The sequence below is a fragment of the Schistocerca cancellata genome, chromosome 4, assembly GCF_023864275.1.
Source record: "Schistocerca cancellata isolate TAMUIC-IGC-003103 chromosome 4, iqSchCanc2.1, whole genome shotgun sequence".
In the NCBI taxonomy this organism is placed as follows: Eukaryota; Metazoa; Arthropoda; class Insecta; order Orthoptera; family Acrididae; genus Schistocerca; species Schistocerca cancellata.
The window spans coordinates 517093561-517110738 of record NC_064629.1 but is presented as its reverse complement, the minus strand read 5'-3'; the positions used below and the strand labels follow the sequence as shown (position 1 = coordinate 517110738).

At 35.9% G+C, this 17178-nt stretch overlaps 1 protein-coding gene across 2 annotated transcripts in view; it reads left to right on the top strand.

The window, feature by feature from the left end:
- LOC126184570 (sodium- and chloride-dependent GABA transporter 1) overlaps positions 1-17178 on the top strand; it is a 382301-nt gene that overhangs the window by 341823 nt on the left and 23300 nt on the right. For both annotated transcript variants that reach the window (XM_049926999.1, XM_049926998.1), the window contains exon 9: positions 10578-10690. In XM_049926999.1, coding sequence (XP_049782956.1) covers positions 10578-10690 — 113 coding nt within the window. The remainder of the gene's footprint in view (positions 1-10577; positions 10691-17178) is intronic.

Here is a 17178-nt window from a genome sequence, read left to right as displayed (position 1 = left end):
ACATAGTATTCTATTTGTCCTGCTTTAAGCAAATGTTCAGATAAACATAAGAAAGAATACCAGTGCTTATTTTGTGGCAATGACTCCCCCAGTAATTAAACTTTACTTTCAAGATCCTGAATGTTGTCAAATAGGATGTTACTGTGACTTATCTGTGAGTTTCGTAACTTGAAACATAAAACAATTGTCATTGAGTGACACAGATGTGTTTTGCCTTTGGCTCCTCCTTAAGCTGTGCTATATTTTTATTTTATTTATTTATTTATCCATCCATAGACAATAAATATTGTATGGATGTTGTCCAAAAGTAAATTTATGGGAAAAAATTTATGGAAAAGGAACATACAAATTTTTACATTAAGTAGTGCACAGAATAATACAATTTTGTATAAAGAATAATACTTGGTCATACAAGACACGATAATACAACTTTTAATACATGTATACTAACAGTGTTGTAACTTCTTAGCCTGTTTGCCTTAAGGCTTTACTTTTGTCTTCCCTAAACAGGAAGCCCTTATATTCATTACAATAATTCAGTAAAGATTTTACCACACTCAACAGCTGTCCATTAGATATACAAAATTAACAGTAGGGGATGAAAGAGTGTGTTTTAAGTTTTGCCATAATATAAACATTACCAAAATTATTTATTGGCCTAGTCATTTATCAATTAAAAACACTGTTCAAGTGAAATTCTTTAAATTCTAATTTAAATCTCTTTTTATCTTCTAACTTTCTGATGTTTGCTGGCAGTATGTTGTAGAGTTTTGTACCAATATGGTTCACATACCTTTTTTGTGTGTTCTTTTTGTTCGCTGAATATGGAGTGCTGTGCTATTCTGAGTAGTTATGTAAGTCGGCATTTGTCTGAAAATCGGCAAGGTGGTCTCTAACATATAACACGCATTTGTATACATATAAGGAAGATATTGTTAGAACTTTAAGCTTGTTGAATAAGGGTTTGCATTGTATCAGTGGATGACTGTATGTTATTATTTGGATAGCCCTCTTCTGTAACAGAAAAATTTGTTTTAGATGGCAAGTTGTGGAATCCCAAAATGCTATTCTGTATGTTGCAAGAGACTGAAAATAGCCAAAATATGTCATCCTGGCACCATCTGCAGTACAGACATTGGCAATAATTCTAAGAGCAAAACAAGCTGAGTTAAGTTTCTGCATAAGCTTCATTACCTGATCATTAAAATTAAGATTTTCATCTACATGAATCCCCAGCAGTTTTGCTGATGCCACTCTGTCTATTGCCTTGTTACCCAACAACAGATCAAGATTTACATTTTGACATATTTTCCCAAACTGCATAAATTTGTTTTATTTGCATTTGATGTCAACTGGTTTGCTTTGAACCAAGTGTGGACCTTTTTTATTACTTGATCAGTAGTTGTTTGCAGCATTTACTTTGGTTCACCTGTTATCACACTAGTGTCATCTGCGAATAGTATGGCCTTTGCTGCTCCATCTGAGGTGTGAAAGTCATTTATATAGACAAGGAACAATAAGGGACCCATAATACCCCCCCCCCCCCCCCCCCCCCCCCGCCATGAACCATGGACCTTGCCGTTGGTGGGGAGGCTTGCGTGCCTCAGCGATACAGATAGCCGTACCGTGGGTGCAACCACAACGGAGGGGTATCTGTTGAGAGGCCAGACAAACGTGTGGTTCCTGAAGAGGGGCAGCAGCATTTTCAGTAGTTGCAAGGGCAACAGTCTGGATGATTGACTGATCTGGCCTTGTAACAATAACCAAAACAGCCTTGCTGTGCTGGTACTGTGAACGGCTGAAAGCAAGGGGAAACTATGGCCGTAATTTTTCCCCAGGGCATGCAGCTTTACTGTATGATTATATGATGATGGCATCCTCTTGGGTAAAATATTCCGGAGGTAAAATAGTCCCCCATTCGGATTTCCGGGCGGGGACTACTCAAGAGGATGTCGTTATCAGGAGGAAGAAAACTGGCATTCTACGGATCGGAGCGTGGAATGTCAGATCCCTTAATCGGGCAGGTAGGTTAGAAAATTTAAAAAGGGAAATGGATAGGTTAAAGTTAGATATAGTGGGAATTAGTGAAGTTCGATGGCAGAAGGAACAAGACTTCTGGTCAGGTGACTACAGGGTTATAAACACAAAGTCAAATAGGGGTAATGCAGGAGTAGCTTTAATAATGAATAGGAAAATAGGAGTGCGGGTAAGCTACTACAAACAGCATAGTGAACGCATTATTGTGGCCAAGATAGATACTAAGCCTGGTAGAATTTTGCACAGAGCACAACTTAATCATAGCTAACACTTGGTTTAAGAATCATGATAGAAGGTTGTATACATGGAAGCACCCTGGAGATACTAAAAGGTATCAGATAGATTATATAATGGTAAGACAGAGATTTAGGAACCAGGTTTTAAATTGTAAGACATTTCCAGGGGCAGATGTGGACTCTGACCACAATCTATTGGTTATGACCTGTAGATTAAAACTGAAGAAACTGCAAAAAGGTGGGAATTTAAGGAGATGGGACCTGGATAAACTGAAAGAACCAGAGGTTGTACAGAGTTTCAGGGAGAGCATAAGGGAACAATTGACAGGAATTGGGGAAAGAAATACAGTAGAAGAAGAATGGGTAGCTTTGAGGGATGAAGTAGTGAAGGCAGCAGAGGATCAAGTAGGTAAAAAGACGAGGGCTAGTAGAAATCCTTGGGTAACAGAAGAAATATTGAATTTAATTGATGAAAGGAGAAAATATAAAAATGCAGTAAATGAAGCAGGCAAAAAGGAATACAAACGTCTCAAAAATGAGATCGACAGGAAGTGCAAAATGGCTAAGCAGGGATGGCTAGAGGTCAAATGTAAGGATGTAGAGGCTTACCTCACTAGGGGTAAGATAGATACTGCCTACAGGAAAATTAAAGAGACCTTTGGAGAAAAGAGAGCCACTTGTATGAATATCAAGAGCTCAGATGGAAACCCAGTTCTAAGCAAAGAAGGGAAAGCAGAAAGGTGGAAGGAGTATATAGAGAGTCTATACAAGGGCGATGTACTTGAGGACAATATTATGGAAATGGAAGAGGATGTAGATGAAGTTGAAATGGGAGATACGATACTGCGTGAAGAGTTTGACAGAGCACTGAAAGACCTGAGTCGAAACAAGGCCCCCGGAGTAGACAACATTCCATTGGAACTACTGACGGCCTTGGGAGAGCCAGTCCTGACAAAACTCTACCATCTGGTGAGCAAGATGTATGAAACAGGCAAAATACCCTCAGACTTCAAGAAGAATATAATAATTCCAATCCCAAAGAAAGTAGGTGTTGAAAGATGTGAAAATTATCGAACTATCAGTTTAATAAGCCACAGCTGCAAAATACTAACATGAATTCTTTACAGACGAATGGAAAAACTAGTAGAAGCCGACCTCGGGGAAGATCAGTTTGTTTTCCGTAGAAATACTGGAACACGTGAGGCAATACTGACCTTAGACTTATCTTAGAAGAAAGATTAAGGAAAGGCAAACCTACGGTTCTAGCATTTGTAGACTTAGAGAAAGCTTTTGACACTGTTGACTGGAATACTTGCTTTCATATTCTAAAGGTGGCAGGGGTAAAATACAGGGAGCGAAAGGCTATTTACAATTTGTACAGAAACCAGATGGCAGTTATAAGAGTCGAGGGACATGAAAGGGAAGCAGTGGTTGGGAAGGGAGTAAGACAGGGTTGTAGCCTCTCCCCGATGTTATTCAATCTGTATATTGAGCAAGCAGTAAAGGTAACAAAAGAAAAATTCGGAGTAGGTATTAAAATCCATGGATAAGAAATAAAAACTCTGAGGTTCGCCGATGACATTGTAATTCTGTCAGAGACAGCAAAGGACTTGGAAGAGCAGTTGAACGGAACGGACAGTGTCTTGAAAGGAGGATATAAGATGAACATCAACAAAAATAAAACGAGGATAATGGAATCTAGTCAAATTAAATCGGGTGATGCTGAGGGAATTAGATTAGGAAATGACACGCTTAAAGTAGTAAACAAGTTCTGCTATTTGGGGAGCAAAATAACTGATGATGGTCGAAGTAGAGAGGATATAAAATGTAGACTGGCAATGGCAAGGAAAGCGTTTCTGAAGAAGAGAAATATGCTAACATCGAGTATAGATTTAAGTGTCAGGAAGTCATTTCTGAAAGTATTTGTATGGAGTGTAGCCATGTATGGAAGTGAAACATGGACGGTAAATAGTTTGGACAAGAAGAGAATAGAAGCTTTCGAAATGTGGTGCTACAGAAGAATGCTGAAGATTAGATGGGTAGATCACATAACTAATGAGGAGGTATTGAATAGAATTGGGGAGAAGAGGAGTTTGTGGGAAAACTTGACCAGAAGAAGGGATCGGTTGGTAGGACATGTTCTGAGGCATCAAGGGATCACCAATTTAGTATTGGAGGGCAGCGTGGAGGGTAAAAATCGTAGGGGGAGACCAAGAGATGAATATACTAAGCAGATTCAGAAGGATGTAGGTTGCAGTAGGTACTGGGAGATGAAGAAGCTTGCACAGGATAGAGTAGCATGGAGAGCTGCATCAAACCAGTCTCGGGACTGAAGACCACAACAACAATACTGCCTTGCAGCTCTCCTATTTCCAGTTTTTTTGCATCTGATACTAAATTTATTTTGTGGCTGGCATAATCTGACATCAGTGCAACTACACTGTTGTCTTCTTCTAGATTTTTGATTATTTGTTCATTGTAGCATATTAGTGCTGGTTCTGTCATTTTACCTGCCTGGAAGCCATGCTGATTTCTATTTAGTAACTTATGGTCATTTAGATATTTGTTGATTCTGTGCTTCATTAATTTTTCTATTTTAGAAAATTCTGGAAGGAGGGGTATTGGTCAATAGTTTTCTACCTTGTGCTTGTTAGCATTTTTGAATAATGGCTTCACTTTTGACATTTTCATCCTTTCTAGGCCTTCACTAAATGATAAGTTGGCTATGTGTGCCAATCGCCTTGCAATTTGTGCAGCTGTCATTGTTATGATATAACAGGCACCTCATCTACTCCTGCTAACATTTTAGGTTTCAAGCTTTTTATTACTTTGAACACTTCATGTTCATCTGTTGCATCTAGCGTCATGCTACAAACAGCTTTTGGAAATTCACGTTTTTCTTGGTTTGTAAATTTCAAGATTAATGAAGTTGTTGCATTTATGAAATAATTGTTGATGTAATTTGGCAAATCTTGTTTTTTTTCACATTTTCTGTGTTTTTGAGAATTATATCCTAGTCTTTGCATCTCTTTCCTATTTCAGTCTTCACAGTATCCCATATGGCTTTTGATTTGTTATCAGACTGTCTTATTAAGTTGTCATTACTCATAACTGCTGCTCCAGTTGTAGAACCTACAACTACTATTATTGCTACTATTATTGTTGCTGCTGTTGCTGCTACTGCTGCTGATAATGGCATTGCTGCTGTTTCACTTATTTCTGATGTTTGCTCTTCCACAACTACTGTGCTGTTCTGTGACCTGCTTGCATTTGGGGTGTCCACTTGTGTTAACAAAATCTCACTTTTATCTTGGAGAGTTGTAGCTTTGCTGACAGTAGATTTCCCATTTGAGTCTCCAGGTAACACAAGTTTCTTGCCCATGAGAGATATGAATCCTTTATCATCACACTGCACAGTTGAGATTTTATTTACTACATCCAAAATTTTTGTTACTATAAGGTTTTTCCCAAGTTTATTTAGTTGAAAACCATGTGTTGTGTGGAATCTGTTCGCCAAATTTCTCATGTTCACGAATGTTACATTTTCAAAATGCCTGCAAATATTTTGCATCTCTATATTTGCACTTTCAATTCGTTTGTTTACACAGGTCTTTTCTCTCAAGTCATAAAGATGTGGTACTGAAAAACAATAACGTTTGTTCCTCTCAGCTCAAAAGCTCTTTATTCTTTTCTAGATATAAGAAACTGGAAAATAATGAGTAGTACAATGGAAGAGGTACAACTCATCACGTTACACACTGATGTGGTTAGTATACTACATGTTCACCACTTGAAACTCCAAGAATGATGACCACTTTCAAACGTGTCATAAAAATGGAAGCATTTAACATGTATCAAATTCATATGTGGGTATTCGATGGACAGAATGATATTTTGAAGGTGTCTGGTAGTGTCCAGATGGAGCTTGTAACTTATTTTCTGTCAAGATGGCCAGAAAAAAAGAACATTAATTGACAAAATATTTGAAAGTGATGGTAAAGCATATGCATTTTTCAAGAATAAAACTGCAGTTGCTGTTGCTGTCTCTAATAGTGAAAATAATCTTACTGTTTGGCTGTGAAATTTTTCATTAGAAAAGTCCTGATCACTGAAATTTATGACACACTGCAAAGCTGACGTGAAATATATGATGATCAAAATAAACTCTATTTGCAGTCATTTTTAAAAGATTCTGTTACAGAAACAATGACTGATAGCAGCTTCTATGAACAGTGTCTGACTGGAAGCTGGCTATGGAAACAGAAATGAATTCTCTGAATAAGGATTAAGTATGGGAATTAAGAAATATGGCTAAATCAAGTGAGGTGGTTGAAATTTAGTAGTTTTTGCTGAAAAATTTAATGAAAATAATAAAGTAATTAAGACTTGATTAACAGCAAAAGGAAGATTAGATTGACATATATAGATAGTAAGATTTGAGGTAGTGAGAGCTCTTTTGTGTGTAGCAGTTCAGTGTAATCAGTGTATGAACAGATTGATGTAAAGACTGCATTTGTCAGTGGTGTTTTGGAAGAAGAGGACAATGATGATGGTACAGGGCATGTGTGTAAATTGCTGGAAGGACTCTGTAGGCTGAAGTAAACTTCAAAATTCCAGTACAAATGTCTTATTAAGTTTCTCAGGGACTGTAATGTATGGGAGAGCTGTACTGATCCATGTGTGTTCTATGCTGATAGCATTATACTTCTTTTTCACATTAATGATAGATTGATAATGGACTCAGCTGATTCAATAAGTAAATGTACAGAGCAATTGGGTGATCATTTTCACATCACTGTAAATGATGTTGATTGCTACCTGGGACTACAAATCAACAAATTCAACAACTGTGTTCAAAGAAATCCGTCTGCATAAATGGAGAGAATTTTATGTAAATATGGCATGACATATTTTTAATAATTATATTATTAACTGAACCATGATGGAGAGTTGGTGAATCATCTCCTTTTAATAATATAGAACTCCAGCATGAAATATTTGAAATATTTATGTACAGAATGTCAATCATACAAACTAATTGGGGGACATGGATGTCTGAAAAATGGGTTTAGTCAAATAATCAGTCTTTACATTTTTATTTACCAGTTTACCAATACAAACTACAAATATTTATAATAACATGAATCTCTTTTGATATTAAAAAGGCAAGTACAGCAGGAATTTATGTAGTACAGTCTAGCAAAAAAATGTAATACATAGGCATTTTGCACATACAGTACATATGTCTAGAATTAATTATTTAAAAAAAATCCTTAATTTTGATGTGTCTAAGCAAGCCTACCAACTTACAGGAAGCTAAGTCACACATTTTCCAGGGCAGATATCTCAGAACAGTTGCTTTCATCTTGAGCTTCAAATCATTGTAAGGCAGTATCTAAACAGCTAAGTGCTTCTGAAGCAACTGGTATGTATTCATCTACGTTTTCTGGATCACAATTTCATGAGAAAGACACTGGCAGCATCAGGTTTATCAGTGCAGAAGTTTACAGTTTCACTATCCTGCATGGTTTGATGCCCTGGAGCTGCATCATCAACGTTCATCCATTCTTCACCATCTTCTTCATTGCATTCATGGAAATTGAGTCCTTTTAGCATGCTGAGCATTTCAGACATATCATTCTGTTTGTCATTTTCAATTAGACTTTAAGAACTTTCTGATACAGACAAACTTTTATTCCAGGCTATTTTTCAATTTCTGTTTCTTTACATATCTCATGCTGCTCTGATCACGTAGGATGCATCTACCAAATTAATATTTTTATGGTTTCTTCACAACCTTCCTTCTCCTGCCTCTTCTCTTTCTAAAAATAGCCTATGTGACAATTTTCTCCTATAATATCATTTGAATGTCTCAGTAACACCTTGTTCCATGAGTTGTAATAAAGAGATTACGTTAGATGGAAGAAACATCACTGCTAAGAACTCATCATCCTCATTTAAGGTAACAAACACATGATGAATGAGTTGGTGCATTGTCAAGTAGCAGTAATGTTTTCTCCCTTTAACCATTCTTTAACTAATGAGCTTTCACAGAGGGTGCAAAACTTCCATAAACCATTTCACGAAAATCGTTCTATCCATCCAGTTACAGGGGGAATAGTGGCACAAGTGTGCAAGTAACAGTTCAGTTAAGCATTCATTTGGTTGACTAATGTTCAGATAATCAATGCTCTATTGTACTTAACACAGAGTACAGGCTGTTAATGTTGTTTAAAGAGTTCAAGATTATACTGACCATACACATGACAACAAGTGGTAATTTTCTCAAGTTTCAAGGTTGTCCAGTTATGTGCAAAATTAAGGCTTCAATGGATGTTGAATATGTGGCTTCAAGTGATGCTTCCAAATCACTTACATGGTTAGATCAGTTTTTGTAGGAAGTTATATATGGCAATGAGTCCTCAGTTCCTAATTTACAACTAGATAATCTAAGTTTCAACACATTTACTTCATAAGCAATCTAAACACACAGACACATTATGTCATTATATCCATCAGCTAGTTAAGAAGTAGATTAGAGTGAGTTATACACCAACTAGCAGACAGAAAGCTGACATTCTTAAAAAAGAGGTTAACATTTGTGAAGTTACATACGATGAAGGGTTTCATCGACATGGTGTTTACTTCATGATATACAACAGGCTCCATTACAACTTTTTTGTAATACTACATATGTATAATGTGCATGTGTGTGTGTGTGTGTGTGTGTGTGTGTGTGTGTGTGTGTGTGTGTGTGTGGGTGGGTGGGTGGGTGGGTGGGTGCAAAATCTAGTGGTCATGAACTTTATACTACCACCTCTCCTCCCCTTGCCAACCAAATACTGGCAGTGAAAATATTTCTGCCGCCAGGATTCCAACCGGTTTACCCATGTCCAATTCCACCACATAAGTTTGCATTAACAACCTCAGCCATGGAGTTGGAAATGTAGGAAAGTGTAAAATTGTTTGTGTGATCAGTGTTATTGTATCTTAGTACTCTTCGAATATGTGAACTAGTGATGCAGAATATCTTTGGTAGCTCTAGTTCTTTGCTGCTGTTGGCACATGGGTATCGCATTGTATGACAGTGTGTTTTGTCATGCTTTTGATGAATAAAATAGAACTTTTTCTTCAACTGACATATGATATTGTAACAGAAATATTGAGTGTAAACAGACTTATAAATTTTAAACAATGAATATTCCATTAAATAAGATGCTCCTACAAAGAATGTTTTTATTATGGCACTCAAAGAAAAGTAAGTTATACTTTAAACTATAAGAATCAGGAAAATACAGCTTGTAAAATGATACTAAAATTTCAGATAACTACTATATATATATATATATATATATATATATATATATATATATATATATATATATATATATATATATATATATATATATATATATAAGAGAAAGGTAGTGTTCATTTCTGTGCTCCTCGTTACTGTGATTCAAATCTTATATGCCTATAGAAAACAAATGCTCAAAATTTATGAGGTTTTAGAACATTCTATAGTACACCTTGCATTTTTTTTCAGTGTATTAGCAAGTTTTCATTAATATAATCGACTCTACATAGTTTTTAGTAGCCACTAGTCAACCAAATTATCATTAAACATTTTTAAACTAAAAATTTGTTTAAATGCCCTCTGCATAGCATTATTGAATAAAATATATTTTGCACAGAAGTAGATGAAAATAGATTACAACATGATAACAAGCCATCATACTTTATGACATTTGTGTTCCTGATGGTTAGGTTAGTTTTAACCATTAATTAGGGCAGTAATTTATCCTGAATTATTAATATCCATTTTACAGCCTTAAAAAAATTATTTGACAGATACACAATACCACAACTCCCAGCCACACAACTAAGCAATGATTTGCAGTGGTAAGACTCGAACATTGCATGAGCTTCATCCTTCTGTAAACAGAATCCAGCGTCTTCAGTTCCACCAAGCAGTGTGGCACACTGTTTAGCACTTCAGACTCAGAGCTGGTGAGACCAGTTCTCAAATTCCCGCATGATCATCTTGATGCAGGTTTTCTGTGTTTTCCCTAAACCAATCAAGGCAAATATCAGGATGCATTATTAGAAAAGGATGAGAACTCATCTAATTATGTCATTGTCAGCTAGATCTTCAGCATCCTTCCTGCCTTCCCTCTTTCCAAAGTGTACAACATAAAAGCAAAGAAAACTTTATTGTCAACATGTTGCCTCTAAACTATAGTCTTCATGCTTTGTGTTGTTGTTGTGTTGAAAAAAAATTGAAGTTAAGTTAACATTTTTCAGGACCAGGGCTGGCATTTCTTGCTTATCCATCTGCTGTTCTACAGTTGCCTGGTGCTCCAGTATGGTCATGTTTATTTTTCTTAATGTTGCTTTGTATTGGCCTTGACAGTCAGGTAAGTAATTAAAATCAAAGATAACAGTTTCTATCCTTATCATTTTAATTTTCTTCTTCCTAGTGTCAGATGCTGCAGAAAACAGTATTACATAAAATTCAGTTGAATGAAATTAATTAATTGTAGCTGAGCAAAATCTGTTGATTGTAGAAGTATGTCATCTGAAATGCAACAAAGATAAAATTATAATTTCATAAGACTGACCTTGTCCAAGTCTTGATGGTCAAATGGCAAAAGAGATAGGGGAAACTGACAGGATATAATGCATAATATAAAGATAATCTTTCAATTCATTCAAATTGTATCTGCTAGATAATTTGTAACATACTTAAATATATTGATAAAAGACATGAGAGGACAATTTTACACCAGTAAAATTCCAAAAGAACAGGTAAAGTAAATGTGGTACATTTTGCCTAATACAGTGTGTGCCCACCATGAACAGCTGACACTGTTCCTCATTCCTGTGACAGGAAATCTATGAGACTTTTTATTATGCCACTCATCAAGAGAATTGGTCTCCCTTCTGGAACAGTTATGGGAGATGCTGGCATACTGCAGTTTGTTTTTTGGGTGAATCCCAGATATATTCAGTAGATGCTATCCACAGAATTTAAATGACATTCTCTCTTAGTTGTCCATCATTTGAGTTCCTTCCATAAAGAGTAAAGAACTGCCTGTGGTACCATCACATAACAGAACAAATTTCTGGAGAAGCTCAACCCCAGTACTTTTGATCAGTCAAAGAACTATTCCCAATTATTAAAAGACCTGTATGTCCCCACTACTGATTGCTGCATACACTCATGAGTCTGCCACGATGGAACTGGTATGTATTACACACAAACATTGTGTTGTTTCATATTTCATACTCTCTCCTGATGTAAAAATTTTTGTTGTGATGCCAAATAATAAATTTTGATTCATCAGAGAACAAATATTCAGTGGGCTTCTGTCCATTCATTTACCCATCAAACCAATATATTACTAAAATGGAATTACAGCAGTGCAGGTAAATAACAAACATAATAACTCTCTCACACCACTAAATACAGTCACTAAACCTGAAATTATTCCACCTACAGTAAGCCAGACGAATGAAATTAAAGAGCAGAAGAATAACAGTGGTGCCTAGCATGATATTCCAACAGTCGTGAGGGAGGAATCACCAAACTTTTACAATAAGAACATTGTTTAAACACAAGCAGTTTCATCAAACCAAGTGCATCCATGTGTGAAATCATAAAGAACTGCTCCAATACCAGTAATGAACAATGCAGGGTATTAATTGCAGGCTCCAACAACGTGTATAAAAATGAACTCAAACATACCACAAAGTCATTAACAAAAATACTGATGCTACTAGAGAAACAAACAACAATTTTTTTGGGAATACCACACAGATTCAACCTCCCAAGTTTCTCCTGTGTAAACAAGGAGACTGAAAAAGCCAACAGGCAGTTTTATAAAATCTACCAAGCCTTCAAAAACACATTCTTTCATGACACTGAGGATATGGATAGAGATTTCTATACCAGACATTGTTTGCACCTTAATGGGAAGGGAAAAAGTCTCATTTGTAAAAAAATTGCAGAAATCTTGAGGAAGGTTCATGGCACATCTAGCTCAGTGGCCGTTCCTTTACCCCAGTCAAACCGATTGTTCCACGAAGTGCAAATCATAGGAGTAACAGCACTATCTACAGTGCCATCTGGACCATAATCAGCAGATAAAACATCCCCCACCAACAGAAGAAGAGGAAACAACTGCAAGTGAAATGTGTAGTGAAACAGGCAGGTGAAAAATAGTGCCTCCATTCCACCTGAAAATTCTTTTAACATCAGGCACAAGGAAGAGGACACCACAATGTTAAATAGAATGAAATGTTTAACTGTACATATATACTTTAGTATAAATAAGAAAACAGAAAAGAGTCAATGTAGAAATCTTACAAACAATGCTAATTTTGAGACTTTAGACAGAAATACAAGCACTTTCAGAATGCATTTGAACATTAATGGATTAGGTACAACCAATCATAATGGTAGAGTGTTTAAAATTGATGAACTGCAGATTTTACTCTCAGAATGCAAAAGTATTAAAATTATTTGTTTAAATGAATATTGGCTTACAAAAGAGTGTGTCACAATTTTAAATAAGTTAAACAGTTTCAGTGTAGCCTCAAGTTTCTGTAGAAGAAATAGTACCTATGGAGGCTCACGCATACTTGTAATACACTATGTGATCAAAAGTATCCGGACACCTGTATGAAAATGACTTAAAAGTTTGTGGCACCATCCATCACTAATGCTGGAATTCAGTATGGTGTTGGCCCACCCTCAGCCTTGATGACAGTTTCCACTCTTGCAGGCATATGTTCAATCAGGTGCTGCAAGGTTTCTTGGGGAATGGCAGCCCATTCTTCATTGAGTGCTGTACTGAGGAGAGGTATTGGTGTTGGTCGGTGGTGCCTAGCATGATATTGGCATTCCAAAACATCCCAAAGGTTTTCTGTGGGATTCAGGTCAAGACTCTGTGCAGGCCAGTCCATTACAGGGATATTATTGTCAAGTAACCACTCCATCACAGGCTTTGCATTATGAACAGGTGCTCGATCATGTTGAAAGATGCAATCGCCATCCCCGAATTGCTCTTCAACAGTCAGAAGCAAGAAGGTGCTTAAAACATCAGTGTAGGCGTGTGCTGTGATAGGACCATGCAAAACAACAAGGGGTACAAGCCCGCTCCATGAAAAACATGACCACACTATAACACCATCGCCTTTGAATTTTACTGTTGGCACTACACACACTGGCAGATGATGTTCACCGGGCATTCACCATAACCACACCCTGCCATCAGATCACCACAGTGTGTGCCATGATTCATCACTCCACACAACATTTTTCCACTGCTCAGTAATCCAATGTTTACACTCCTTACACCAAGCGAGGCGTTGTTTGACATTTATCAGCATGATGTGTGGCTTAAGAGCTGCCACTCAATCATGAAATCCAAGTTTTCTCACCCCCCACCTAACTGTCATAGTACTTACAGTGGATCCTGATGAAGTTAGGAATTCCTGTGTGATGGTCTCGATAGATGTCTGCTTATTACACATTATGACCCTCTACAACTGTCGGCAGTCTCTGTCAGTCAACAGCCGAGATCGGCCTGTACCCTTTTGTGTTGTACAAGGCCCTTCACATTTCCACTTCACTATCACATAGGAAACAGTGGACCTAGTGATCTTTAGGAGTGTGGAAATTTCACATACAGACATATGACATAAGTGACACTCAATCACCTGACCACGTTCGAAGTCCGTGAGTTTCGCAGAGCACCCCATTCTGCTCTTTCACGATGTATAATGACTATTGAGGTTGCTGATGTGGACTACCTGGCAGCAGGTGGCAGCAAAATGCACCTAATATGAAAAACATATGTTTTTGGGGGTGTCCAGATACTTTTGATCACATAGTGTAACTATTTAGAATACAAAGTGGATGATGATTTCAATTTCCTAAATGAAGAAGGTGTATTTGAAAGTTGCTCAGTTGAATTAGAAAAACAAAATATTGTCATTATATCAATATACCGAATTCCAGATGCAGCAGCAACAAAATTATTTTTACCAAAGTTAATGGGTCTTTTCAGAAAGTCAGTAATGACAAAAAGAAAAGGGTTTTAATAGCCACTGATTTCAATACAAATTTATCCAATTAAACCAGTGACTCAGTACAGTTTATGGACCTAATTCAAAATTTTGGGTTCAAGACAAACTTCACAGAATTCACAAGAAAAAATGACAATACAGAAACTTGCATTGATAACATTCTAACAAATTATAAATTCGATGATGCAAGGAACCTGTGTGTAGATTTAGGACTTTCAGACCATTGTACTTTGTTTATTGAAATGACTAATATAAATAAATAAAGTACAAGAAAAATGTACAGCAAAAGACATTTTACTGTCGAAAACTTAAAATTGTTCTGCTCTAAATTAAAAGAGGTGTAGTCGAAAGTTCAAGATGAGATTCCAATCTCTGTATATTTTAACATATATTTTTTTAAATTTTTTATGTGTATTTAATGAAATATTTCCACTTAGAGTGTGCCAGACAAAATTGTCTAATAAGCTAAATTGGGTCACTGCTGGAATAAAATATCCAGTGAAAAAAAGACAACTGCACAAGGAACTGTAATACAACAAAGACCCTGTTTTCATTAACTATGTTAAACAGTATAAAACCATATTTAAAAGGTTAGTGAAAGCAGCAAAAGAAATGGTTAATAATAAATACAGCTCAGCTCATGGAAACAAATCAAAGGTAGTCTAATCCATCATAAAATCAGAACTGGGGATTAGAACTGACAGCAAAGATATTTCTAAAATTAAGGTGGGGTATTAAAATTGTAACAAACCTGGCTCAGATATCAGAGTCATTCACCACTTTTTTAATAAATGTGTCTAAATCATTTGTAAATGTACATGCTTATGCAGAAAAAGTACATTTAAGACACAAGGCACATGAATACTCTAACAAATTTGAGAAAATTTCAATTAAAGATGTAGAGAAAACTATATTATAGCTAAAAAACAAACATTCTGCTGGGTGGGATGGCATACCAACCAAAGTAGTTAAAGCAGCTGCCAGCATAATAGCTCACCTTCTTTGCTCAATAGTTAATAAATCACTTGAAGAAGGCCACTTTCCAGATGTCCTAAAGTATGCATAGGTAAAATCTTTGTTTAAAAAAGGCCCAAGAGAAGATATGGGGACCTACCACCAAATATCTATAGTTTCCTGATTATTTCAAAAATATTTGAAAAAGTGGTGGTAACATAAATTTAAAAAATTATAGAGAAATCAAACATATTTATTTATTTCGGATTAGCAGGAAGGCTTTCAAAACGGCAAGAGTACAATAGAAGCCGTTAATGAGTTTGTGAAAAAAATCAGTTCCACCATCAACAAGTTGAGAAAAGTTGCAGGATTGTTCTGTGACCTCACAAAATCATTTGACTGTGTAAACCATCACTTTTTCCTGTATAAAATGGGAAGATACAGTATTGGGGGTTGTGCTTTAGAGTGATTTAGGTCATACCTCACAAACAGAAAACAAAGAGTAGTTATATCATCAAGTAAGGAAAATTCTTTCTCTGAATGGATGATTATTTCACAAGGCATTCCACCAGGCTCAATTCTGGGTCCAATTTTGTTTTTACTTTATATAAATGATCTACCCTTGAACATAAATTCACTCAGTTTTATTCGCTGATGATACTTCTGCTCTTGTTGAAAGCAATGACCTCGAACAAATTTCTTCAACTGTCACAAAACTATTAGACAGTTTGGAAAACTGATTCCAATTAAATGGGCTGAAATTAAATACTGGGAAAACACATTTGCTCAGTTTAAAACTAAAAACTCTGAGGTAAAGGATTTCCACATTAGTCGTAGAAAACAAGAACTGAAAGAAGTGGACTGTGTTAAACTTTTAGGCATGCATTTGGACCAAAATCTATCATGGTCTTCAACATAAAGTATTTAGCAAGTAAATTAAATAGCCTGACATTTGCAATGAAGATTCTGTCATATTCAACTAGTGTGGAGATGAGAAAAACAGTTTACCGTGGCTACTTTGAATCAGTTATAATGTATGGGATTATTCTTTGGAGAGGCACATGCAAAATGACTAGAATCTTAAAATTACAAAAATCAGTTGTTAGAAATATGTCTAATGCAAAACCAAAAGTATCCTGTCTTTCACTGTTAAGAAATTTGAAAATATTAAGTGCTCCATGTCTGTACATTTATGAACTGATTATTTTTGTATACAGTAACCCCAAATTATTCACAGACAATAACTTTAAACATCAGTACAGTACTAGGAAGAAGGAGAATTTCATGCTTTCCACTCATAGATTAAAGCTTTTTGCACAAACCCCAGAACACATGAGCATGAAAATTTACAACATGCCAAAAGAGAAGCAAATCCTCAGCATGGAGATGGGACAACTAGAGCAAAAACTACAACAATTGTTAGTTCAGAAATTTTATTATTCCTTAGAAGAATTTCTTAATGATAATATGACAATCTGAGCAAGAAAGCAAGTGGTTGAAATGTTTTGTTAATTAAGCTTAGAAGTTTTATGTCTGATAAATGACTGTAATAATTATTCTCTATTTTTACAGTAATACTGTTGTTTGGTTACTCACAGTCTCTGTAAATTATAAATAAATAATTGTTGTTTCTGTAATACACATAAATTGTAATTGCAGTGTTGACGAGTCCTCTGTACTTTAAATCTTGTGATTTAACTTTTTATGTTATGGGACAGTAAAAATTCTGATTCTGAGTCTGTTATACTGTTAATAGGACATACACCATGAGCCTCCATACAAGGTACCAATTTTATTATGATAATTTTGGACAATTTTTGATAATATTTTACATGCTGTTACTGCTTACAATTCAGCT